This window comes from Odocoileus virginianus, chromosome 32, assembly GCF_023699985.2.
Source record: "Odocoileus virginianus isolate 20LAN1187 ecotype Illinois chromosome 32, Ovbor_1.2, whole genome shotgun sequence".
Classification (NCBI taxonomy): Eukaryota; Metazoa; Chordata; class Mammalia; order Artiodactyla; family Cervidae; genus Odocoileus; species Odocoileus virginianus.
In genome coordinates, this window is record NC_069705.1 from 29,572,640 (window position 1) to 29,600,147 (window position 27,508).

At 46.2% G+C, this 27,508-nt stretch overlaps 3 protein-coding genes across 4 annotated transcripts in view; 2 read left to right on the forward strand and 1 right to left on the reverse strand.

Annotated features, from left to right (window-relative positions):
- Positions 1-9,544: 9,544 nt before the first annotated feature.
- On the forward strand, positions 9,545-10,207 carry LOC110151935 (putative claudin-24). The gene has a single exon (XM_020915405.2). It carries the CDS (start codon positions 9,545-9,547, stop codon positions 10,205-10,207), a length of 663 nt encoding a protein of 220 aa, XP_020771064.2.
- A 1,531-nt stretch (positions 10,208-11,738) lies between these two features.
- LOC110151933 (claudin-22) lies at positions 11,739-12,435 on the forward strand. The gene has a single exon (XM_020915403.2). The coding sequence runs from the start codon at positions 11,739-11,741 to the stop codon at positions 12,399-12,401; it is 663 nt and encodes a 220-aa protein (XP_020771062.1). The 3' UTR covers positions 12,402-12,435.
- Positions 12,436-13,457: 1,022 nt separating this feature from the next.
- WWC2 (WW and C2 domain containing 2) overlaps positions 13,458-27,508 on the reverse strand; it is a 145,872-nt gene continuing 131,821 nt past the window's right edge. For both annotated transcript variants that reach the window (XM_070460094.1, XM_070460095.1), the window contains 3 exons: positions 20,965-21,207; positions 18,458-18,585; positions 13,458-16,261 (listed from right to left, as the gene is read on the reverse strand). In XM_070460094.1, coding sequence (XP_070316195.1) covers positions 16,195-16,261; positions 18,458-18,585; positions 20,965-21,207 — 438 coding nt within the window. In that variant the 3' untranslated portion in view covers positions 13,458-16,194. The remainder of the gene's footprint in view (positions 16,262-18,457; positions 18,586-20,964; positions 21,208-27,508) is intronic.

Consider the following 27,508-nt stretch of genomic DNA (forward strand, 5'->3'; position numbering starts at 1 on the left):
TCCTTAAAAAAAACAACAACCCCAAAAACCTTTATTTGAGAACTTCCTTGGTGGACCAGTGGTTAGGACTTCACCTTCCACTGCAGGGTGTGTGGGTTTGATCCCTGATCAGAGAGCTAAGATCCCGCATGCCTTCGGGCCAAAAAAAAAAAAAAAACCACAACACAAAAAAACAAAAAACAATATTTTAACAAATTTAATAAAGACTTTAAAAAGGATCCACGTCAAAAAGAAAAAAAAATCTTAAAGAAAAATAAAACAGGGAACTCTGTTCAATGTTATGTGGCAGCCTGGATGGGAGGGGATTTGGGGGGTAGGATGTAGATACATGTAATTGTGTGGCTGAGTCCCTTTGCTATCCACCTGAAACGGTCACAATAACTGGCTATGTTATTGTTATTGTTAACTGGCTATGCTCCAATTCAAAATAAATAGTTAAAACAAAAAACAAACCTGTGTTTGTCAGGAGGCACCCCTTTGCCTGGAGAGCTTGTCCACAGAAAAGACTAGCCTGCCCCGAGCAGAGGTGGGGACATTTGGTTTCTCTGAGTACTTGCCCTCAGGGTCCTCCTCTCTCAAAGCAGTGCTGACTCTAGTGTCTTCATATTCAGTGGGTGTATGTCCTAGAAGATCCCAAACCCAGCCAACCATTTCATCTTGTCCTCCACACACTGAGCAACCTGCCAGTGATATTTGTTTCCTGGCTGAACTTCACTCCTACCTCCCCTTCTGGGAGCATCATGGTCAGAGCTGCTAATCTGTGAACAGAGACTGGAGACAGGAGCCCCCAGGTCAGGGGAGGGGAGGCTTCATGCTTCTGGTCTCAGGGCTGCTGCCCTGGGGTTTCCTTGGCCTGGAACACTCACACCCCCGCTTTTTTTTATTGCTTTGAATGATGGTATTTACTCATTTGCTGACAGCTTTACCCACTTGAACGTGAGCCCAGTCCCTCAACAACCACCGCGCCCCCGGAACCCCGACCCTGCCATCCCAGGTAGGGGTGGGACCTGCATCCCCGCGGGTCTTAGCAGTGTCTTCAGCACTTACTGCCTGATCAGTAGGAGGTGCTCAAAAATTTTTTTTTTGCATGTTGCAAGAACAAAAGAGTTGGAGGTTACTTCCCACCACTGAGAAATTTCTTCCCCATAGCCCTGACAGGTGAGAGTCACTTTTTTAACACCTTGGAGATGCAGCGCAGCCTGTTCCATTCCATTTTTAAAGTGTCAATGCAATATTAAGAACCATCTCTAGGTGGTGAGTGGTAAAGAATCTGCCTTCATTGGGTTCAACCCAGGGGTTGGGAGGATCCCCTGGAGAAGGAAATGACAACCCACTCCAGCATTCTTGACTGGAATATCCATTCGACAGAGGAGCCTGGTGGGCTGCAGTCCATGGGGTCACACAGAGTCAGACACCACTGAGCACTCATGCCCACACACATGCTCTATAACTGTTAGTGATGCTCTGGAGAGCTTGGTCAACTTGACCTCCCCCTAGAAGGAAACTCTAAGTTGCCAGCATCTTATTCCCTGGGATGAGCACCCCCGGCCGGCCGTTAGCCCTTTCTGGATCCTTGTGTCTTTGTGCAAACTGAAACAACTTATTTCAGTATACTGAGGTGAGCAATCGATCCTAGGGAATCATGAATATTTTTAAAAGTTGAGAAAGAATTCATCCTGTTTAATTAATGTCTGATGATGGAAAATGTTGATGAAGGAATGTCTTCTAACCTGACTCCTATGCTTACTTAGGTGCTTCGGGATCCAGGTGCTGTCTCTCTGATCACTGAGCGACATCATGAAGGAACTCCCTGCATCCTGGACTAGAAATCTGGTGATGGGTGGTGGTCTGGTTCATGGATGAGAATCTTCAGGGTAGCACTGGTTCCACTTTAGGAACCTGCAGGTCCTTCCTGTTCTGGGCATGCCCATCTGGTCCTGCCCTTCTGGCTATGGGTACAGGAGCCCAGGGGCCGTGCCGGGAGGACCAGCTCTAGGGACACGGGGTGTGGTCTCTCGTCCTGGGCCCCTGAGGCCCCGCATTGAGGATACTGTTCTGCAGTAGCACGAGCTCAGGTGTGGCTTCAATCAAAAACACAGACAAGGCCTGTGATTGCGGCAGCTGCTGCTTTCCCCTCTCTTTGGTGCACGGTGTGTGCTGACCGGCGGAGTTCATACACCGTGGACTCGGCCAGGAAGAGGGGAGCAGAGCTGACTTGGTGGAGCAGCTGCCTGAAACCTCTGGAAACTGGCTGGAAACATGCTGAAAACCTCTGGAAACTGGCTAAGGAGCTGTGAGATCAAGCCCTGAGCCTTCGGAGTGAGAGCACTGACCTCCAGACCTAGACTACCAGAGAACTAACCCTAAGGAGTATCAAATAGTGAGAACTCACACAAAGGGAACCACTTGAATATAAGACCGGGCATCACCCAACCACCAGTAGCACCCTGTGCAGGACGCCTCATCTAAACAACAAATGAAACAAAAATACAAACCCAGTCATCAGCAGACAGGATTATCACCTCACTCAGTGTTGCCCAGCAGAGGTAAAGCAAACAAACAAGAAAACTTAGCATAAATCTCACCCTATATGAAGCTTACACAAACCACTGGACCAAAGAAAGAATTCAACCTTGAAGCCTGGAAAAGGAGACCTCAAACACAATAAGTTAAAAAAAAAAAAATAATGAAAGGGCAGAGAAACACTACACAAATGAAGAAACAAACTAGAAACTGAAGTCCAAATAAATGAAGAGGGCATAGGTAAAATACCTGAAAAAGAATTCAGAATAATGATAGTAAAGATGATCAAAAACCTTGAAAACAGAATGGAGAAAATGCAAGAATCAATTAACAAAGACCTAGAAGAACTGAGTAAACATACAGAGACAAACAACATCATTACTGACATTAAATACACTCTAGAAGGAATCAACAGTGGAATATCCGAAGCAGAACGAATCAGTGAGCTGGAAGATAAAATGGTAGGAATAACTTCTGAAGAGCAGGATAAAGTAAAAAGAATGAAAAGAACTGAGGAGAGTCTCAGAGACCTATGGGACAATATCAAATGCACCAACATTTGAATTACAGGGGTCCTAGGAGAAAAATAAAAGGTATGAGAAAATTTTTGAAGAGATTATAGTTGAAAATTTCCCCAACATGGAAAAGGAGATAATCAAATTCAAGAGGCATAAAGAGTCCCATACAGGATAAACCCAAGGAGAAACATGCTGAGACACATACTAATCAAACTAACAAAGACTAAACACAAAGAAAAAATATTAAAAGCAGCAAGAGAGAAGCAACAAGTAACATACACAGGAAACCCCATATGTTTCAGTTCAGTTCAGCTCAGTCACTCAGTCGTGTCTGACTCTTTGTGACCCCATGAACCACAGCACGCCAGGCCTCCCTGTCCATCACCAACTCCTGGAGTCCACCCAAACCCATGTCCATCAAGTCGGTGATGCCATCCAGACATCTCATCCTGTGTCGTCCCCTTCTCCTCCTGCCCCCAATTCCTCCCAGTGTCAGGGTCTTTTCAAATGAGTCAACTCTTTGCATCAGGTGGCCAAAGTATTGGAGTTTCAGCTTCAGCATCAGTCCTTCCAATAAACAACCAGGACTGATCTCCTTTAGGATGGACTGGTTGGATCTCCTTGCAGCCCAAGGGACTCTCAAGAGTCTTCTCCAAAACTACAGTTCAAAAGCATTAATTCTTCGGTACTCAGCTTTCTTCACTGTCCAACTCTCACATCCATACATGATGACTGGAAAAACCATAGCCTTGACCAGAGGGACCTTTGTTGGCAAAGTAATGTCTCTGCTTTTTAATATGCTGTCTAGGTTGGTCATCACTTTCCTTCCAAGGAGTAAGCGTCTTTTAATTTCATGGCTGCAATCACCATCTGCAGTGATTTTGGAGCCCAGAAAAATAAAGTCAGCCACTGTTTCCACTGTCCCCCATCTATTTCCCATGAAGTGATGGGACCGGATGCCATGATCTTAGTTCTCTGAATGTTGAGCTTTAAGCCAACTTTTTCACTCTCCTCTTTCACTTTCATCAAGAGGCTTTTTAGTTCCTTTTCACTTTCTGCCGTAAGGGAGAAAGTGTCATCTGCATATCTGAGGTTATTGATAATTCTCCGGGCAATCTTGATTCCAGCTTGTGCTTCTTCCAGCCCAGTGTTTCTCATGATGTACTCTGCATATAAGTTAAATAAGTTTTAGAGCTGATATTTCAGCAAAAACTCTGCAGGCCAGAAGGGAATGGCAGGATATATTTAAAGTACCAAAAGGGAAATATCTACAACCAAGATTACTGTACTTGGCAAGGATCTCATTCAAAACTGATGGAAAAATATAAAGCTTTTCAGACAAGCAAAAGTTAAGAGAATTCAATACCACCAAACTAGCTTTACAACAAATGTTAAAGGGACTTGTATAGTCAAGAAATACAAGAGAAGAAAAATATCTACAAAATCAACTCCAATTAAGAAAATGGCAATGGGAATATCTTTATCAATAATTACTTTAAATGTAAATGGATTAAATGCTACAACCAAAAGACACAGACTGGCTGAATGGATACAAAAACAAGACCCATATATATGCTGTCGACCTAAAGACACATAGATTGAAAGTGAGAGGATGGGAAAATATATTCCATACAAATGGGAAGTAAAAGAATGTTGGAGTAGCAATCCTCATATCAGACAAAACAGACTTTAAAATAAAGATTACAAGAGATAGGGAAGGACACTACATAATGATCAAGGGATCAATCCAAGAGGAAGACATAACAATTGTAAATATCTGTGCACCCAACATAGGAGCACCTCAATACATAAGACAAACACTAATAGACACAAAAGGAGAAGCTGACAGTAACACAATAATAGTAGGAGACTTTAACATCCCATTCACACCAATGGACAGATCATCAAAACAGAAAATTAATAAGGAAACATAAGTCTTAAATGATACATTAGATGAGATGGATCTCATTGATATCTTCAGGACATTCCATCCAAATGCAGAAAAATATACCTTCTTCTCAAGTACACATGGAACAGTCTCTAGGATAGATCACATCTTGGGTCACAAATCAAACCTCAGTAAATTTAAGAAAATTGAAATCCTATCAAGCATCTTCTCCAACCACAGCACTATGAGACTAGATAGCAATTACAAGAAAAAAACTGTAAGAAACACAAACACATGGAGATTAAACAACACATTTCTAAATAACCAACAGGTTACTGAAGAAATCAAAAGGGAAATAAAAATTTTTCTAGGAACAAATGACAATGAAAATGTGACAACTCAAAACCTATGGGATGCAGCAAAAGCAGATCTAAGAGGGAAGTTTATAGCAATACAATCCTACCTCAAGAAAAAAGAAAAACATTGAATAGACAACCTAACTTTACATCTAAAACAACTGGAAAAAAAAAAACATCCCACCCCCAAATTAGTAGAAGAAAAGAAATCATAAAGATCAGAGCAGAAATAAATGAAAGAAACAGTTGTAAAGATTAATAAAATTAAAAGCTGGTTCTTTGAGAAGATAAACAAAATTGACAAACCTTCAGCCATACTGATCAAGAAAAAGAGAGAAGAATCAAATCAACAAAATTAAAAATGAAAAAGGAGAGGTTACAACAGACATTGCAGAAATACAAAGGATTATAAGAGACTATTATGAACAACTCTATGGCAATAAAATGGATAACCTGAAAGAAATGGACAGATTCTCGGAAAAGTTCAATCTTCCAAGACTGAACCAGGAAGAAATGGAAATTATAAAGAACCCAATTACAAGCACTGAAATTGAAGCTGTGATCAAAAATCTCCCAAAAAACAAAAGCCCAGGACCAGATGGCTTCACAGGAGAATTCTATCAAACATTTGGAGAAGAGCTAATGCCTATTCTTTTAAAACTCTATCAAGAAATTGCAGAGGAAGGAACACTTCCAAACTCATTCTACGAAGCCACCACCACCCTGATACCAAAACGAGACAAAGACAACACACAAAAAGAAAACTATGAGCCAATATCACTGATGAACACAGATGCAAAAATCCTCAACAAAATTTTAGCAAACAGAATTCAACAACACATTAAAAAGCTCATACACTGAGATCAAATTGGGTTTATTCCAGGGATGAAAGGATTTCTCAATACATGCAAATCAATGTGATGTACCATATTAACAAAGTGAAAGATAAAAACTATGTGATAATCTCAATAGATGCAGAAAAAGCCTTTGACAAAATCCATCACTCATTTATGATTAAAACTCTTCAAAAAAATGGGCATAGAAGGAACCTACCTCAACATAGGAAAGGCCATATATGATAAGCCTACAGCAAAGATTATTCTCAATGGTGAAAAACTAAAAGCATTCCCCCTAAGATCAGGAACAAGACAAGGGGGTCCACTCTCACCACTATTATTCAACATAGTTCTGGAAGTCCTAGCTAGAGCAATCAGAGAAGAAAAAGAGATAAAAGGAATCCAGCTCCGAAAAGAAGTAAAGCTTTCACTGTTTGCAGATGACCTGATACTGTACATAGAAAACCCTAAATATGGTATCAGAAAATTGCTAGAGCTAATCAGTGAATTTAGCAAAGGTGCAGGATACAAAATCAATACACAGAAATCACTTACATTTCTACATATTAACAATGAAATATCGGAAAGAGAAATTAAGGAATCAATCCTATTCACCATTGCAACAAAAAGAATTAAATATCTAGGAACAAACTTACCTAAGGAGACAAAAAGAACTGTACACAGAAAATTATAAGAAGCTAATGAAAGATATTAAAGAGGACATAAACCAATGGAGAGATATTCCATGTTCCTGGGTAGGAGAAATCAGTATTGTGAAAATGGCTATACTACCAAACGCAATCTAGAGATTCAGTGCAATCCCTATCAAATTACCAACGGCATTTTTCACAGAATTAGAATAAAAAATTTCACAATTCATACGGAAACACAAAAGACCCCAAATAGCCAAAGCAGTCTTGAGAAAGAAGAATGGAACTGGAGGAATCAACCTTCCTGACTTCAGATTATACTACAAAGCTACGGTCATCAAGACAGTATGGTACTGGCACAAAAACAGAATTTACAGGCCAACGGAACAAGATAGAAGGCCCAGAAATAAACCCATGCACCTATGGGTACCTTATTTTTGACAAAGGAGGCAAGAATATAAAATGGGGCAAATACAGCCTCTTCAATAAATGGTGCTGGGAAAACTGGACAGCTACATGTCAAAGGATGAAATTAGAACACTTCCTAACATCATACACAAAAATAAACTCAAAATGGATTAAATATAAGACCAGAAACTATAAAACTCTTAGAGGAAAACATAGGCAGAACACTCAATGACATAAATCAAAGCAAGATCCTCTATGACCCACCTCCTTGAGTACCGGAAATAAAAGTGTGACCTGATTAAACTTAAAAGCTTTTGCAGAGCAAAGAAAACTATTAGCAAGGTGAAAAGACAACCCTCAGAATGGGAGAAAATAATAGCAAATGAAAAAACAGACAAAGGATTAATTTCCAAAATATACAAGCAGCTCATGCAACTCAATACCAGAAAAACAAACAACCCAATCAAAAAGTGGGAAAAAGACCTAAACAGACATTTCTCCAAGGAAGACATACAGATGGCTGACAAATACATGAAAAGATGCTCAACATCGCTCATTATTAGAGAAATGTAAATGAAAACTACAGTGAGATATCACCTTACACCGGTCAGAATGGCCATCATCAAAAAGTGAACAAACAATAAATGCTGGAGAGGGTGTGGAGAAAAGAGAATGCTCTTGCACTGTTGGTGGGAATGTAAACTGATAAAGCCATTATGGAAGACTGTATGGAGATTCCTTAAAAAACTAGGAATAAAGTCACCATATGACCCAGCAATCCCACTCCTAGGCACATACCCTGAGGAAACCAAAATTGAAAAAGACACATGTATCCCATTGTTCATTGCAGCACTATTTACAATAGCTAGGACATGGAAGCAACCTAGATGTCCATTAACAGATGGATGGATAAAGAAGTTGTGGTACATATACACAATGGAATATTACTCAGCCATAAAAAGGGACATATTTGAGTCAGTTCTAATGAAGTGGATGAACCTAGAACCTATTACTCAGAGTGAAGTGAGTCAGAAAGAGAAAGATAAATACTGTATTCTAACACATATATACGGAATCTAGAAAAATGGTACTGAAGAATATATTTACAGGGCAGCAATGGAGAAACAGACATAGAGAATAGACTTAAAGACACGGGGAGAGGGGAGGAGAGGGTGAGATGTATGGAAAGAGTAACCTGGAAACTTACATTACCATGTAAAATAGATAGCCAACAGGAATTTGCTGTATGTCTCAGGAAACTCAAACAGGGGCTCTGCATCAACCTAGACGGGGTGGGATGGGGAGGGAGATGAGAGCGAGATTCAAAAGGGAGAGGATCTATGTGTACCTGTGGCTGACTCATGTTGAGGTTTGAAAGAGAATTTTGTAAAGCAATTATCCTTCAGTTCATAAATTAAAACATAATGAGAACACACACACACACACACACACACACACACACACACACAAAGATGACGCCTCAAAGCTCAGTCCCAGGGAGACTGTTTTGTCTTGGAATTGGTAGCAGTTTCCTTGCCTGGTGCTGCTTTGTCTTTGTGGCTTAAATGATAGTGAAGACAGCTTGATTCTGGACCAAAAAACCACCTGTTGGATACTAAGAAATCATGTTCTATCTCAGGTCCTTAACAAGGATGGAGAAAATCTCAGAATGAAATCCAGAGATGCCCCCTTCCTCAGTTGGTACCTCTGGGCATGGCCTTGGTGTCTTTCATTTTAATTAATCCAGTGTATCTGCCTCTACCTTTCAAAGGAATCTGAGGGAAACGTTCTCTGCCAAGTCCCAACCGAGTCCCTGTGACACTCAAGAACGTGGGCCAGGCTCTCGTGTAGGTTAAGGAAGCCTGAGAAGGGTAAAGATTATAGACAAACAGTCTACCTTTCTTTACAAGGTCTTGTTTTGCATCTCTGAAATCTCAGATTCAGCTATTACAATGAGGTCCTGTTGTAGAAAGAGCTGGCCTTTTATCACCACTTAAAATCTAATTAATCCATATTGAAGCACAAAGATTTCTGTTGTATTTTAGGGTGAGGGGTCATAGAGCTCTCTTTGTTCATCCTTAGACTTATACTCATCAAGCATAGGGGATATAATTTTACCAAGCAAATTGGAAGGTAACAGATCAAATCTTTATCGGAAAGCCTAACTCATAGTTTTAACAGAGCCCTTGGTCCTTTACATGAAACATTATATTCGAGAAGAACAAAAACGCATTTCAGAGTGTGCAAAGAGTTAATGACCAAAGCTTATATTCCCTGAGCGGCATTTAACCAGGATTGTCACACTACTACCCACCACGAGACGGCAGCTCCTATAGGGGTGGCGAGGGTCCTAAGGCCTATTGCAATGGCTTCAGTCTTGAGAGTAGCAATGCAATTCGTTGGGATTTTGCTCTCATTTCTGGGATGGGTTTTATCCATTATTACGACTTACTTGCCACATTGGAAAAACCTCAACCTGGACTTAAATGAAATGGAAAACTGGACCATGGGGCTCTGGCAAGCCTGTGTCGTCCAGGAGGAAGTGGGGACGCAGTGCAAGGACTTCGAGTCTTTCCTGGGTTTGCCTGCTGAGCTCAGGATCTCCAGGGTTTTAATGTTCCTCTCGAATGGGCTGGGGCTCCTGGGCCTGCTGGTGTCGGGCTTTGGCCTGGACTGCTTGAGGATTGGAGAGACACAGCGGGACGTCAAGAAGCGGCTGTTGATCCTGGGAGGAATTCTGTTCTGGACAGCGGGCGTCACGACCCTCGTTCCCGTCTCTTGGGTGGCCCATGTGACAGTCCAGGAGTTCTGGGACGAGAGCATCCCTGAGATTGTGCCCAGGTGGGAGTTTGGAGAGGCCCTCTTTATCGGCTGGTTTGCTGGATTCTCTCTCCTGCTGGGAGGGTGTCTGCTGAACTGTGCTGCCTGCGAGACCCAGGCTCCCCTGGCTTCTGGCCACTACGCAGTGGCAGAAATGCAAACGCAGTGTGCATACCTGGAAAACGGAACTGCCAACCCTTCGGTATAAGGCACTGAGGAAAACAGAGAGGTATATCTTCCTTCATCAACTGGGATGCAGTGTCTGCAGGAAAAAGGGGTCTTCGTCATGTAACTAACTCTGTGCTGCTCACGTTTTCTCATCAGACAATGACTTTTCTATCCTAGATAGCTCATCCTCCCCAAACCTGGAGAAGTAAGAAAGAGGCCAATCTTATATCCAAAGAAAGTTGTGGTAACCATTTCATAGGTATGAACAAAAGAAATTTCATTGATCTGGTTATTTCAATCAAAACGTAGTGGCGATTGTCCAATAGAGTCAGCATTAAGCTTCATATGTTAATTTGATATTAGAAATTGTTTTTGGTTTTGTTGGCAGCTGAAATTGATAACTTGTTTCCTCAAGGGAAAAAAAAAGCTAAACTAACAATTTGAAATCCTTTAAGCATTCTGTACTAGCAAAACCACATGCTAAGCCTCTCCAAAGTGCCATTTCCACAACAATGAGTTGGTCTTTCTTGAACAGAGGTGGTTTTTGTTTAGGAAATTACTAGGAACCCTGCTATGCAGGACTTTATGAGGCTGAAGGTTTTCAGTTCATTGTGATACTCTTGAGATTTAAAATACCAGCCAATCTCTTCTCCTCTCTTCCCTCAAAAGCTTCAGACTTTAAAAAAACAATTCCAAAAATATTTTGCTTGTTATTCAGCTCATCAGGTGTAATAAAAACATTCCTTTGTTTGATTAAAAGTTACAAGCATGGAGATGAATTGAAACGGATGTGGATTCTAACCTAGACAGTACTACTGCTTAACTTTTTTGCTGTTCAGGAAAAGAACCAAACAAAAACTAGCCAAGTGTTTATGCCCACATGAGGGTAGCTGTCAGGAAGGCACTGGGGTTAAACAGACCTGATACTTAGTTCAGAATGGTTTCATATGTTATGGGGTATATGTAGCCTAAGAGATTAGAAAACAAAGTCTGATTTAAAGCCTACAGAAGAAATTTCTGTGATTGATTTGGTTAAGAAATACTTGTGCTGAACCTATTTTTAAAGCCAATAACACTTACCACAACAGGCGTACTGAAACATGAGACCTTTGAATAGAAGAAAATGTGACAGGTGCAATTAGATAAAAAGCAGCAGGAGTTGAACCAAACTGTCAATTAAACATTTTGCCTGGAGACTTCTTAATTCTTTGACTTACCAGAAAGTTTGGGAACAACACGAGAACCATTTATACATTCACAATGAGAGGATTATTACCAGTTCATGTTATTCTGGGGACAAACTGCATACTACGAAATGCAGTCCATAGGATGTGAACATGATCTTGGCCACACCTTGGCATGACTGGTTTGCAGAATTATTTCCCTATCCTTTTCTGAAATCTATTCAACACAGAATTGAACAATAGCAACTCTGGCAAGAATCCTCCTATATACACAATGAAAAAATAGTTTTGAGCTCTGCAAGTGATAATATTAATACAAGTGTCACACTTCTTTTCACAGCCACTGAAAGACAGGGGTGAGCCTGGCTAAGGTCGCAGGATTTTATGATGGCTTTAGTGTTTAGAGCGGTGGCACAATTAGCTGGAATTTCATTATCCTTGCTGGGATGGGTTTTATCCTGTCTTACAAACTACCTGCCGCAATGGAAGAATTTCAACCTGGACTTAAATGAAATGGAAAACTGGACCATGGGGCTCTGGCAAGCCTGTGTCGTCCAGGAGGAAGTGGGGACACAGTGCAAAGATTTCGAGTCTTTCCTGGGTTTGCCTGCTGAGCTCAGGATCTCCAGGGTTTTAATGTTCCTCTCGAATGGGCTGGGGCTCCTGGGTCTGCTGGTGTCAGGCTTTGGCCTGGACTGCTTGAGGATTGGAGAGACACAGCGGGACGTCAAGAAGCGGCTGTTGATCCTGGGAGGAATTCTGTTCTGGACAGCGGGCGTCACGGCCCTCGTTCCCGTCTCTTGGGTGGCCCATGTGACAGTCCAGGAGTTCTGGGACGAGAGCATCCCCGAGATTGTGCCCAGGTGGGAGTTTGGAGAGGCCCTCTTTATCGGCTGGTTTGCTGGATTCTCTCTCCTGCTGGGAGGGTGTCTGCTGAACTGTGCTGCCTGCGGGACCCAGGCTCCCCTGGCTTCTGGCCACTATGCAGTGGCAGAAACGCAGCCTCACCGTCTACATCTGGAGATGAAAACCACTCAGCTGAAACTCTAACCCAGAAGGGGTCCGCCGTGTCTCCTCCTCGGATGATTTGGTAGGACTTCCTGGTTACACAGTCACCCATTCACTATGCTTTCTGTTTTCTAAAATGTATTTTCCTCTGTTGTTTCTGAAACTGTCATTTCTTTCTAAGGTGGTAAATGATTTTCTTCCACTCTGAGGCCAAAACCATTCAAGACTTAATAGTCATCATACTCATTATTGGGGATGGGTTTTCTCAATTTTAAAATGGATTCAGGGACTGCACAGAACTGGTCAATAAAACATTATATTAGCATCTACACATCTTTTGAGGGTGTTATTCACAGAGATAAAATCACTTGGCAAATGAAAATGTTACTGATAACCATTGACTTCTTTTAAGTGTTTAAAATCATGTTATGCTAAAACTGAAAGTCTGGTTTCCCTGGTGGCTCAGTGGTAAAAAATCGCATGGGTTTGATCCTTGGGTTGGGAAGATCCCCTGGAGGAGGAAAAGGCAACCCACTCCAGTTACCTTGCCTGGGAAATCTCATGTACAGAGGAGCCCGGCAGGCTACAGTCCATGGGGTGGCAGAGTCGGACGCAACTTAGCGACTAAACAACAAAAGTCTGGCAGTTTGTATACTAAGAGAATCGCTGGTTGTCTGAGAGCATGAGAGGTGCCTATGGGGGACACACCATCTCCTTTTGAACTGCAGAGCTTCGCACCTCTTTGGAGACTTGTCTGAAGTAGAGGGCAGCCTGGGGTTTTAAAGATTCATGTAAAGATCTACCACACAGATGTGCTTCTGCTTCTGTGCCCTGGGTCCTGGGGTAGAAGGAGCAGCCACAGGGGTGCTGAGGGCTAGGACTGGGGGGTGTGGGCAGAGCACTGCCCCCCTCCCTGGGCCCCTTTTAAAAGAATCAATGATATATATGGTCCAGCCAAGAGCTATTCACAACAAGCCGTGGGCTTGAGGAATTCTTCATGAAAGATTTTCTATTTGTTTGGTACATAGTTTGAGTAAACTTTTGTGTTTGTGCCAGTCAGGGAAATTAAGTGAACAATAAAGACACCGAAATAAAGTATTAGGCAATATGTATCTTTGTTTAAAAAAAAAACAAACACTGAATTTTTTTTCCACCCATGAACACATGAAAAGTGCAGAAACCAGAGTTAATCTATGTGATGTATTTGCATACTTTTACAAACAAGACAAATTAAAACAGAAACATATTCAGAATTTAACCTGATTAAATATTTAGTTTCAGTCCTGAGCTTTTGATATTTAATACAATATAAAGTAATACCAAAAAAGATTTTAAATTTATTTGATTTGCATGCTACAGAGATTCAGCTAAACTTTGTTCATTTGGCTAGCAATATTCTTTTTGTACCTGTAACACTTAGATTCTGATATACAAAATTGTAATAACATACTGATAATTCAAACTTGAGAACTAAATATTACATTCTTTTTACCCTGTGAAGAATAAATTCTACCTTTAAAAAATAGTATTTATAATATTAAAATTCATGTTGTCCAGATGGTTTTGTGATCAAGTTATTAAAATGTTTTGTCACTGTGAATCATTTGGGTTAGTACAAATACAACAGGATTGTTAAAAGCTGCCTATAAATACATAACACTATTGCTGATTTTTAAAGTGTGAAAAAGGATTATATTAAAATAAGTTTGCCTCTCATGTTAGAAATGAGCAAATGCTGTAAAATAAAACCAAAGCATCTTGCATACAACTGCTAACTACCGGCCTGAGACAGGTTTTATTCTTTTATGCTTGTCTGAAACTCTTGCGTAGTACAAAAAGTTAACAGCTAATCTGATGGAATTTATAAAGCTGTAAATATTCCAATATAGCCTCTTCTATGTCAAACATTTAAGATGGCCAGAACCAAACTATATATTAAACAGAACATAAATAAGACCGTAAATAAATAAATGAAGAAAATAAAATCGTACGGTACAACCACACATAATCCTATAAACATTTTCATGGTCACACTGAGAAGCTGAAGACAGCTGACCTTCATTTAACTCTACATTAAATAAACTTCTGTTTTTCACATTTGACCTTGACAAGGAGGAACAGAGCTCTTTTTCCAGTTCTCCTAGGTCACCTAACAGGATGAACTGGGCCGCCTGCAAGGACTGTGTTCAGTCAATTCACGAGGCTGGTTTTTGTTCAAAGTAGTGTCACGTCCAGTTATCACTTCAGAGACTTTTGTACATAAATGGTGGGGACACTTAGGAAAAGTCATTACAGTTCTAGGCTCAGAAATGGCTTGATTTGAATTCTGATTCTGAAAAATGAACTTTCCAAAACATGTGTAATTGCTTTCAAATATAAATTCTTACCAATGAAGACTCTAGCTTAGGAATAGAACGCGTGTTTCTTTTTTTATGGGACCCATTCCTTTAAGATGATTTTTTCATCTCTTAAAAAAAAAATTGATTTCACTTGCTACCTAAGGTGGCTCACCAAACACTGCCCCTTCCAGTATTACAGACTGGGTAGCAAGTATGGCTTAACTTGCACAAAAACTGTTTATTTTAAAAGCCTTGTATGCAGGCAGGGCTATCCTGGGGATTTGTTTCTTTTAAGAAGTGCTTGAGTTGGGCAAGCTAAAATTCTCCACCGGAGGGAACTTTAGTTGGTTCCCATCTTGTTCGTCTGGAATATTTATATTTTTTAAACAAGTGACTCAGACTTTACTTCAATTTAATCATCTCCCCAGGCACTCTCTTCTCTTTGCGTCCTAACTGCTTACCACAAGCTACAGACAGGATTCCCTAAAAATGACAGCTGCAAAGTAACTTCTAGTAAAGGTTGGAAGAAATTGGTTTACTGAAGTATTTGGCAACCCTGATTCAGTCAAGACACCCCTTCTTCTGCACCCGGTTGCACCACATGCAGCTGATGCGTCTCCGCCTGCATCGCTGGCATTGCCGGTCCTCAGAGCCCCGGGCCCCCACCTTCATCCACCGGGTACCACCCTCACGCCGAGCACCCAACCTGCCTGGCGCACGCCAGAAACTCGGGTGTGAACACTTACACTCATGCCGACTGAGAAGCAGCGGCTGCTTGCTGACGTGCTGATGCTGTTGTGTTGGAGGCGAACTGGCCTTCTTCCCCTTTCGTCTCCCTGCCTTTAAAGTCACACGTCATGAGAAGTGAAGTGTCACCAGGAGAATGGTTCCTTTGCATCCTTACCTTCTCATACTCAGGTTTTGTTTTCATTTTCTTTAGACACACAGAAAAGGACAAAAAGGAAGCTGTTCCCAGGACAGTGTTCCGACAGAGGTGATGGAGATGAATGTGCCCTCTGTCCCACGTGGACCTGAGACCCTGCACTGAGGCTCCTGCTCCCGTGGAAGGAGCCGCCTTCTGGCACCCAGGGTCCCTGCTGCCAGCCTCACGGTTGCTCATAGGAGGACAAAGGAAAAGCGAAAACTGCCTTCTGCTAAACCAAGTTATTTCTCAACAGTCGGTCCAACGGGATACACGTGGGGTCCTGCCTCTATTCCATTTCTACAAAATAAAGCCCACTGGCGATACTGTACATTTGGGTACCGGGTGATCCCGTTTGGTTATCTGATTTTTTTTTTCTCTTTTTTTAAACAAATTAGAATTATATTCAAGGTACTTTACAAATTAACATGTTTGAAAATCTGACGTGAAATAAAAGCTCTTTAAGAGTTGATGGTTATATTACAAAACAAAATCCCGAACAAGATGCATGTTCCGTCTTTTGCCCTCCCTAAGAAATGAAGAGGTGAAAAACACGAGCTTGTCGGTGATGTGGTCACACGTCATCAGCGGGCAGGGACGGGATGGTTATCCTCGCTCTGGTGAAGTAGGCAATCTTCTCCCTGGAACCAGGGGTGAGAAACACACCAGCTTAAAAAGATGCTGAAAATGCTCCGTGCCCGATAGAAACAGTGTCTCCACAGGCCTGGATGGGAGCTTTGGTCCTTAGCTAGAACTCCATTTAAAATGAAGATTGCCTTCCCCTTTTTCTGAAGGACCCAAGGGACACTGGCAACTCTGTGGACAGAGGCAGTGAGGTCCCTTCTAGCGTTTCCAACCTTGGTTTTTAAATCATCAGGAGGGTGGGGTGTCAGTCTAGGCCTGCGTGTTTCTCGACCAGGTGGCAGAGAATTCCAGAGGCCAGAATCCTTACAGAAAAGTAGATGCTCCTGGGAAAATTCTTCAAACTCAATACCATGCTAAGGTCGGGGCAACTTAATGAGCTTTGGGTACCAGGATGAGATGGGAGAAGAGACGGAGCCTGACCATCATAAAGGCAGATCCACCCGAATCCCGATTTGGGTGGGGGCGAGTATGGTGCAAACAACCTCAGAGGCACAAAACGAGAAACAAGGGGGTGGGATGGTCTTCAGAGGTCAGCAGAGTGTTAAAGAAATAAGCTTTTAGGGTTGCAGCACCACCCAAGGCAGGAGCAATATGTCTATCCTCTACAAAGTCTTCACGTGGAACACAGTCTGCTGACGGGGTCCCCATGCAGGGCGCCGTAAGGAGGGATAAAGATTAGATGGTTGAGGACAAGGGTGAAGATGCAAGGACTGAGGGGAGAAGCTCCAAATCTAAGGAGAGAGAGAGAGAAGGAGGGAAGCATGAAAACCCCCAGGGAAACTGGAAGGAGAGCTATTTTTGTGGCACAGAGTCCCATCCATTTGTTCAATTCCCTGAGATAAAATGAAGAGTTGAAGAGGCAGGTGAAAGTGGTCATGACGTCACTGAAGACAGAACTCAATTCTGGGACCTCTGCTTTGATGCTCCCCGAAAAACAAACGTCTTTGGCTTACACAGTGCTTTTTAAACACCCGAATTAGTTGTCAGGGTCTCCACTTGAGATAGGTCACATCAAATTCCTGATTTCTACCTTTGATTCCAGGTGAGATAGCAGCTCAGGGAGCGTCCCCAGGGCCATGGAGGGACCCGGGCCTGGAGGCCTCCAGGGCAGATGCCTTATCCAGGCCCACCTCCCCTGTCTGCATCACCTGCCTGGTGATGTGCGTGGGTCTGGATGCTAAGGAACTCGGGACTGTTTACAACTTTTTTTTGGGTTTAGTAATAGCTGTGGTTGGATGACTTCCCCACTGGGCTGTGTTTCTTACTCTCAAAGTGACCACAGCACCAAAGGCATGAGAAGGTTCCTCTCGCCACCCTGTACTTCCACAACCCCCACTGCAAGCAGCATCCTCTGCAAGTTCCAAGAGTGATTCTGAGCTGAATGGAGACAGGAAAACGCTGACTCTTCAGGCCAGCATACTAAAAAGAGTCTAAGCCCACAATGCCCCCGTCCCCTCTCTCCACCCCTGGACTCCCTCAGGCGACCCTGACCTTCCACTTCACCCTTTGGCACCAAACCGCATCCCTTCCACCCCAGCCCCTCCACGTCATACCCTGCCTCTGCCATCAAACACGCTCCTTGGGTTTCTCCCCTTCCACCAGGAGCTTCCTACAGTCTCCTCTACACCACACACGCATGTACACAGCCCCCCACACATGCACACACACCCCCCCACAACTAATAAAGCCACACCTCTTCTGTGCACGCCCCCCACCCCCCAAAAGTGTCCTTGGTCACGGGGCCTCCTGTTCAGGAAATGTCCATCCTCTTCTTGCTGTTGTGCTTGACATCCTTCACCGTGCCCCCAGACCAGGACCACGCCCCTCTCCCTTCTAGCTCTCTGCCAGTCCTTCCGACACCCCAACCATCTCCTCTCCTGGTCACCTTCTCACCTGTCCCGGGATGTCGGACCCACATCCAGTTGGGGAACCCCTACATGTGGGATGCAGGCTTGCATTTTTATCTCCCACCTGACCCTTAATCCTGGCTCCAGATTTTTATCTCTGCCTGTCTACTGGCCGTGGTTCCCTGAGCTGTCCTACTGGAATGGTTAGACTGGTGCATCCAAGAGCAGAAGTCACATCACCCAGCTCCCACCCACCCCCCACTGTCCCTCCGTCCACTCCCCTGACTCCGTCCACTCCCCCCGCCCCTTCCTGGGTCCCAGGGCCCCCGGGCCCCCTGCGCTCACCGGAAGGACTGCACCTGTCGGGGCACCTTGCGGCTCTGCTCGCGGAGCCGGCACACATCCTTGGACACCTGCCGCATCAGCTTCTCCGCGTTCAGGTCCTGCTTCTGCTCCTCTTTGGACTGCTCGGCCTGGTGGGGAGACGGAAGCACAGGGTCCCCAGGATGTTACTCGGAGGCTCCCGAGGCGCGCTCTCAGGCCCAGAAGATGCCAGGGCTCCCTGACATCAGTAGGGGGCCAGGCAGTGCAGGCCTCAGGTGCTTTCTCCACGTTGGGGGGGAGGGGACGACACCCATGAGTCCACCTCACGCCCACCATGGGGAGCAGCCACTGGGTCGGGGGAAGGGGGAGCTTTAACCCATTAAAAAAAACATCTTTTGATACAGGCAATATGGGATCATTTTGTTACCTCTAGAATTCCTAGTAACCCCCTCTAAAAAAAAAAAATTAGAAACTACTTATAGCACCATGTTTAAGAAGTATCTACCGTTAACATTTTGGTGAATACACTTTCAATCTCTTATTCACCTTTTCTTTCTGTCCCACGCCCTTTAAAAGTTGTTTATTGATATAAAACTGATATCCTGTGCCAGAAAAGTGCACACGGGGCGTGCGGCTCAGCGAGCTTTTACAAAGTGATGCCCTTCTCACCCACCAGACTGCAGACACCCTGAGGGGAGGGCGGGGGAAGCCCCGACCCCTAAGTTTCCACAGAGCCTCCAGCTGCCAAGAGGACGAGCTGCAAGCTGGGCTGTGGCCCTCAGCAGGAGTGTGTGTGTGTGCAGGGAGGGGTCACTTGAGCCGGGGGGCTGGGGACACAAGCTCGCTTGGGCACCCATGGCCTCCCAAGTGGGTGCTCCAGCAGCGGGATTTAAGTGTGGCCCTGCCTCGTGGAGACCACTGGTCACGGTGGGGGCAGCGAGGGTAGCGAAGGAAATGGGTGACAAAATTCAGAGTCTTACAAGAGAGATCCGCTCAGGCCAGAGCTAGGCAGTTGGCACTAGGAGACAGGCGGGAAAACGGCTTTGTTGATGGTGCTGCCTGCAGTGAGCTGATGGGCCCTCCCGTCAATGGAAGGCATTGGGCTCTGTTTATTAACAGAGGGGTTCCTGTTTATTAACGCAGGCAGCTATATACATTAGAGTCAAAGAATAAGATCTTTAGGTTTAAGAGACAGGACAAGGTCTCTGGTTTACAGCCAAGCTGATACAAACAGCAATCGTAGGACTAGGACTTTGTCCTTTGGAAATGCTACTGAAATAAGAAAGGTGCCCCAAACTGTATAGGAGTGTTCACGTCCACAGGGTCTTAAAATTAAAATCTGGGAAGCCAGTGTTATGCCCCAGGTTTCAGGAGAGGGTGGGCTTCCCTCATAGCTCAGCTGGTGAAGAATACGCCTGCAATACAGGAGACCCCGGTTTGATTCCTGGGTCACGAAGATCCCCTGGAGAAGAGAAAGGCTACCCACTGTAGTATTCTGGCCTGGAGAATTCCTGGACTGTACAGTCCATGGGGTCGCAAAGAGTCAGACACGACTGAGCGACTTGCACTTTCAGGAGAGTGTGATTAACCTTCAGTGTACTGGGTAGGAGCCTGCCCCACGGGGAGGTCCGGTGATTTAGTCCGGGTCATGTTAAGGAGCCGGGCGGAGCGGAACGTGATCCGCGCTGATTTAGTCCCGGTTCCTCGCTCTGCCTCCTATGACGACACTGACTCTGAATATTTTTTTATTCTGAGTTGCAAAACAGACTTCCCACCGCAAAGGAGGGAGGTAACACGTGTGACCCAACGAGGAAGGCCGACCTGGGCCCCGCCGCAGGCTTCCCCGGGAGCCTTATCTTTAATGACAACTGGCAGGCTCTTCGCTCACCGCTAGGCACTTCACGGCCACAGTGCCGAAAACCCCACACATCCCCAACTGCAGGGGACAGGTGGACGTGAAGGGGCAGGAGTGTGCACCGCTGTGTCCCCGTGTGTATAAGGAGTGGACGCGGGGCTGCAAGCAGGAGAGCAAGCAGGGAAGAAGCCAGTGGTTCTCGCCGACCCCCGTGGTCAGAATGCAAGGCGCACAGTGGAGTCTCCAGCCGGGGACAGCAAGCTTCGGAGACGGGAAAGAAAAGCTCATGACCCAATGAGCTGCCTGAACACAGAGCTGCTAAACGCAGAGATGAAAAGGCACCTGTGCTCAGGGGGGTCAGACCCTTCTCCAAAGGGCACGGATGCGCCGTGTGCTGTGCCTCTTTCCTCTCTACGGCCTGATGCCACGGCGGCCATCCGGCAGGAGGAAGCATGCCGGGAGCAGACGTGCTGGGGGTGAGGACCTGAGCGGGCCGGGGGCGCAGGCTGGCACCTTCCGCCGGGAGACGCTCTGGGGCGCCGCGTACCTGCTTCCCCGCCTGTCTCAGGAGCTTCTGGAAGACGGGAGCAGACGTGCTGGGGGTGAGGACCTGAGCGGGGTGGGGGCTCAGGCTGGTGCCTTCCGCCAGGAGACGCTCTGGGGCGCCGCGTACCTGCTTCCCCGCCTGTCTCAGGAGCTTCTGGAAGCGTTCGTCGTCCAGCACGCCCGGCGGCAGGTCCGTCTCGCCCTGGGCCTTCAGCTCCTCGAGCCTCTGCCTCAGGCCCCTCAGGGCCTGCAGCTCGTCGTTGAGGCGGCTCTGCCGGGTCAGGGAGGCCTGCAGGTCCAACTCCAGGTCCAGGGAGGTCCGCACGGGGCACTCGGGCGCCGCCCTCCGGAGGACCGGCTGGCACACCGCCTGCGGGGTTAGAGCGCGACACGAGAGCCCCGCTGCAGCCGCGGTCCCCGGACGGGAGGGCGCCCGGGCTCCTGCGTTGGCCGCTGAGGGCCAAGGGGTGGTGGCCTGGTCCCCAGGGAGACAGGAACAAGGCACCACCCACCTCGGAACACGCGCGGCCAAGGCGAACGAGCCTGTACTGCCCTGAACCGCAGAGCGTCTCTGGAGTTGTTACCAGGGTGCAGCCTTCCTCAGCCTGACCAGTTTACGCCCAGAGCTGCCCTCTGCAGACCGCAGACATGTCGCGAGGAACTGACTGAGTCAGGCCCGCACCTGTGTCCCCGCAGTGCACGCCTTCGCCCATCACTTCTGTACCTGCAGCTCAGCGGAGCTTGGGTCCGGCCGCCCTCCTCTAACCAACGTCCTTTGACTCCGGTTCCTTCCTCACTTCCCATCGTCTGACACCCACTCTCGCCCGAGTCACTGTGTTCCTTCTGGGGCCAAGCTTATCCACTTATCAACAAATAATCACTGCTGTGTATGAATAAGTATCCACTGGGGGTCTGTAGGCAAAACACTAGGAGGAGAAGATGTGATTTCTGACCTCGAAGAATTGGTTTAGAGGATGATGTTGAGAGAGTCAATTTCTAGGCAGGTTGATAAGAAGTCCGCGGTCCCTGAGGAGGAGAAAGGGGTCTGGGGCTCTCAGAGTGGAGAGAGGGGCCTGGAACTCTCAAGGAGGAGGAAAGACAAACATCCCCCCCCCCCCACCACATTCCTTAGTCTTAGTCACATCAAATGTTTTTCCTTTAAGCCCGAAACTGATGATTACACAACAAACAACTCAGTTTAAACTCTATGAATGAAATTAAGTCGCTCAGTTGTGTCCGACTCTTTGCGACCCCATGGACTGCAGCCTACCAGGCTTCTCTGTCCATGGGATTTTCCAGGCAAGAATACTGGAGTGGGTTGCCATTTCCGTCTCCAGGAGATCTTCCCGACCCAGGGATCGAACCCGGGTCTCCCACACTGCAGGCAGACGCTTTACGTCTGAGCCACCAGGCAAGTAGGATTATATAACAATGTATCCTGTTTGAAGACAGTTTCTCCTTCCTGAAAACCTTCTGGCTAATACTGTTATCTTAGAATGTCAATTATGGGAGTGGGTCTAGTAAGATCTTTATAACCTTGAGACATTTTTTGATTTACTGTAATAACTAATTTAAAAAGTACGTAACTCCCTTGCTAACATTAGGGAGAGGGGCACTCTCCATCTCCCTTCTGATGTCTATGTCAGAAGCTTTCTGTCTTTTTTTATACTTTAATAAAACTGCAATATATAAGCTCTTGAGTGATCAAGCCTGGTCCCTGGTCCCGGAGTTAAATCTTCTTTGGAGATCACGAATCCGACATCATTCTGCTATCATCTTGGGGGCTCGTCTGGGATCTTCAGGACAAGGGAAGAACACACTCAGAGCTCTAGCCTCTCTGCTTTCTCAGTATGCACATTTTCCACTTTATCAACTCTCCAGCGTCCTTGTGTGAATGAATGACATGCCCTGCGTGAAGCAAGTGATGAGCCCTGCTCTGCGGTTTCGTGGTGCCTCCTAATGACTGAAGGCAGCCCCTAAAAGGGGAGCCTTATCGGGGGTTTATACTGACCTGCCAATGCCAAGAGACACCCGAGGTCCCTGCTAGGGGAACGGCCAGAGATGGGCAAAACGTGTGGACTGAACTTTCCTTCCTCAGTCATCTTTTCCTGGTCTCTCTGACCATTTCGTAATTGCGTGGGGAATTAGAACTACTAACATAATCTGTTGGATCACAGACTTTCAATGGATTGTGATTCATGCCATTACTATGTACTTTTACTTAGACCCCAAGCTTGGTAGTCATGGCAGCGCCTAGCCTTGCTAGGAGCAGAAGGTTACAGGAGCACGTTTGGGAGTGAGGTGGAGCTCCAGCTCCAGGAACGTCTCTCAGGCTCGAGGTCGCTCTCCTGGCTGCCGGCCTCAGGGGCCAGCGACCTGACAGTGAGTTTTGCCATGGCTGTGTCTCCTATCTATGTGGACAGAAGCACCGCTGCTGACAGTGAGGTTTCTGAGGCCACAGATCGGGAATCGCAGGACCTGGGCAGCTGAAAGTGCAGCGGGCTCTCCCTTTGGCAGCGCCAGCTCTCCGGGGACCAGAGGAGGCTCTCTGGTAGCTTCGGTCTCAACTCCCTGGATTCTCCTTTTGTGGGATCTGTGGGAGTGAACTGGAAGGACTGGCCCTAATAGCGCGAGGACGAAAGTCACCCTTTCCTCACTGGCCAGCCCTCCACCACCTCTTCTGCTGTCACATATCCTGGCGTGGTGACACTCAGAAGGGACGTCTTGGTTGTCGTTCGTCCCTTTATGACCCTCGGCTTCTACTGCGGTCAGGACTGTACTCAGGAGTGCACGGGCGCATAAAGACAGATGCTCCCCCAGGAGTCCTAGCTTGGCAAACGTTCTGGGAAAACTACTCTGCTCCACCCTGGGTGGCCTCAGAGAAGAGGGCAAATCAAACCAAGGTCTTGGTGGTATGGAACTAAGTCAGTCTGGGATGCCATCAGGTCTGCCCCTGGTGCGTCTCCACCCCGCCTCGGTGGTAGAACCGGGAGGGACGAGTGAGACGCCTGTGTCGGTAAGGGACAGACTAAGTCGAACCGGGGAAGGAAAGCTTTGGTGGAGAGTCTGTCTACACGCCCATCTACAGCAGGGAAGGACGCTTCTGGTTGAAAAAAGCCACAGCCGTGGATGCTGCTTTTTCTCACAGTTGGGAGCTAGCAGTTCCAGAATCACTCCTTTAAAATGTATTTTTAAAAAAAATAAGCTGGGACAAGTTTTATCCCCAGAGTTTATTTATTTTTTTGATTCCCAGAGTTTAAAAAAACATGGTTGATCTTCTTCTGTGACACTGAATGGCCATGGTATCCTTTGAAAGATGGGGAACGCTGGCCTGTTGAAGGGTTTCTTAATTATGATACTGTTTCACAACTAGACCGGTTCCGTAGAAAACAAGGGAAATGGGCAGAAGTGCCATACATGTTGATCTTTATCTCTCTGCAAGACGTGCCAGACTTGTGTCCTAAGGGCACAGATTTGGGTGTGAAACCTTCCGCTCCCTCCTGTCCTCTTACTGTGCTCCTGTATCTGGGGGTCCCTACTGAACAGGCCGAGAGTCAGGGCACCCTCCAGGAGGGCTTGCTTCAGTCTCGGTAGAAGTTCAAACAGTACCAATCGTGGTCGAGACTATTGAAGGATCCAAAAGGTACACAGAAGCCTTTATGGGACTAAATTTACTTTATGAGCTTACTTGAAGAGACATAATCTATGTCTTCGGACAGACACTGACTCCAGACTTGAGAGCTTGAGTTTTGGGGGAAGCTTTTGGAGACCCCCGGCCTTCCTGCCTGTTACCCTCTCAATATGGGACAGTGAATAATAGAAAACCATAGAAATAGGGCTTCCCTGATAGATCAGTTGGTAAAGAATCCGCCTGCAATGCAGGAGAGCCTGGTTTGATTCTTGGGTTGGGAAGATCCACTGGAGAAGGGATAGACTACCCACTTCAGTATTCTTGGGCTCCCCTTGTGGCTCAGCTGGTGAAGAATCCATTTGCAATGGGGGAGACCTGGGTTGATCCCTGGGTTGGGAAGATCCCCTGGAGAAGGGAACGGCTACCCACTCCAGTGTTCTGGCCTGGAGAATTCCATGGACTATACACTCCATGGGGTCACAAAAAGTTGAACACGAGTGACTTTCACGAGACAGTAAGCAACAGAAAACTGTGAGACAGTATCACCGGAAGGAAGGCAAGGCAGGGAGGGATACTCGGGGCTGGGTCACACCTGCGCGAGGAAAGGTGTTCAGACAGGGTGGGCAGGACTGCTGGCGTGGAGGGAGATGAGATGGATGTTTTCTGCCTAGACTGTTGGCAGTGGGGATGGAAAAAAAGGGATTATTACTCATGAAAACGGGTACTACCTGATACAAGAGAGAAGGACTCAGGGTTGACAGGTATCCCAGCTGGGAGGGCTGGCATGACAACAGCGCTCATGACAGATGGGAGGGAGAGGTCTGTCCGTCCCTCTTCTCGTTTCAGGGCCATCGCCCAGACCTGAATAGCGCTCATTGTCTCCTCCGATTCCTGTTCTCCGCCCAGTGGATCCTGCTGGAACGTTCTCTGCTGTTCTTACTACTGTTGCTGCTCAGCGGTGTCTGACTCTGTGACCCCATGGACGGCAGCACACCAGGCTTCCCTGTCCTTCTCTACCTCTCAGAGTTTGCTCAGATTCATGTCCATTGAGTTGGTGATGCCATCCAACCATCTCATCCTCTGTCATCCCGTTCTCCTCCTGCCTTTTATCTTTCCCAGCATCAGGGTCTTTTCTAATGAGTCTGCTCATCGAATCAGGTGGCCAGAGTACTGGAGCTTCAGCATCTTATTAGCTTTCCCTTTATTCAACCTCCACTCTAACAAACAGCAGAATCATCTAGACACACACCCTCTGTGACTGCATGACTCACTGTTTCAAGATCAGAAACCCTTTCCAGCTGTTGGGCACATGCTTTCTAAGAATCCCGTGTGCACAGCCTGCTGGTGAGTGTGTAACCGAGGGCGTGCCTGTGTGTAAGCTCTGCCCATCTCCCTGGTGCCCATGACCCTGCCGCGCTGGCTCTCAGGCTGTCAGCGTGGCGCTGCTGAGTGGGGCAGGGGTGTGCTGACGGGCCCCCCAACTTTGTGCCTCACGTGGGGCCCCCGCCCTCCCAGCCAGGACGCCCGCCCCGCTCCCTCCGGCTCCCTTCACGCCTCGGGCTGTAACTCCTACATCAGAACACTCTTCCTCATTCGCCTCTACCAGACTCCACCTGCTCACTTTAAAGCCGTTAACAAGGAACTCCTGAATGCTGTTTCAGGATTAACCTTTGTCCGGTCCAAGAAGTTCTAGGAACTAAGGTTTATCAGTAACCTCACTGTTTTTCAGCTTCACTCAATTCATAAGACACTTCTGGTTAAAAGTTTTCTGAAGACTGTTATCATTCTCTAAAAGTATGTGTTTTTAAAAGTGCAGGGGCCTTGCAATCCCACTCCTGGGCATATATCTGGAGAAAAACAGGATCTGAAAGGATACGCACCCTAATGTTCATTGCAGCACTGATTACAGTAGCTGAGACATTAGCAACCTAAATGTCCGTGGGCAGAGGAATGGCTGAAGATGTGGCACATTTATTACAGTGGAATATTACTCAGCCGTTAAAAAGAATGAAACATGCCATTTGAAGCAACATGGATGGACCTAGACATTGTCACACTGCGTGAAGTAAGTCAGGCAGCGAAGAAAATAGACCGTTATGACGTCCCTTGTATGTGGATTCTAAAAAGAAATGATACAAATGAGCTTACAGAACAGAAGGACTCACAGACTTAGAGAATGAACTCATGGCTGCCTGATATTTGAAATGGAAAACCAACGAGGACCTCTTGTTTAGCAAAGGGGCCTCTGCCCAGTGTTATGTGGCAGTCTGGATGGGAGGGGAGTTTGGAGGAGAATGGATGCATGTATATACATGAGTCCCTCCATAGTTCACCTCAAACTACCACAACATTGTTAACTGGCTATACCCCAATACAAAATAAAAAAGCTTTTTAAAAAAAGTGCAGGGGACTTAGGAAGGACTGGAAAAGAATTTTCATTCAAGTTGATGGAAATTGAGGTGCTTTTAAAGCATAAAGTTAGGTAACCTGAAACAGCTACACTTGACAATGTCCTGAAAATGCTGAGGTTAAATAAATGCTTGCATATTTACCTTTGGAAAAAAAGAAATGTGCTTATGTCCGTCAAGTAACTAGGAAGCTAAATAAATCAGGAAGCTCAATGCTGCCCAGTCACACGTCCAGCACTTTGCCCAGAGGCATTAAACGGGTCGCTGGTGAAGACAAATGATTCACCATGCCCTCCAGTCTTCACTCTGGCCCACTGGGCCCAAGCTCTGGCCAAGCATGGTCACTCCTTCTCTGAATGTGTTCCCAGGCCCTGTGCCATGTCGGGCCACCTTCCGACAGCGCCCACTCCGTTCCCCCAACAAAGCCACCACCTTCTTTTGAGATTGTTGTACGAGGGCCAGAGACCTTCCCCATGAAGGCTTTCTGGTTCTCCCGACAAGGTGAGCCCACTGCCCTCTTCTCTCTGCCCCGGGGTCGCCCGACCACCCTGGGAGGGTCTCCTGCAGGCGGGAAGCCCTGCCCATCACTGCAGAGCTTAGCTCACACAGGGCCGCATTCCCACTGAGCAAGA

Coding starts and splice junctions, on each gene's coding strand:
- LOC110151935 (XM_020915405.2), top strand. CDS start 9,545: ATGGCTTCAGTCTTGAGAGTAGCAATGCAATTCGTTGGGATTTTGCTC.
- LOC110151933 (XM_020915403.2), top strand. CDS start 11,739: ATGGCTTTAGTGTTTAGAGCGGTGGCACAATTAGCTGGAATTTCATTA.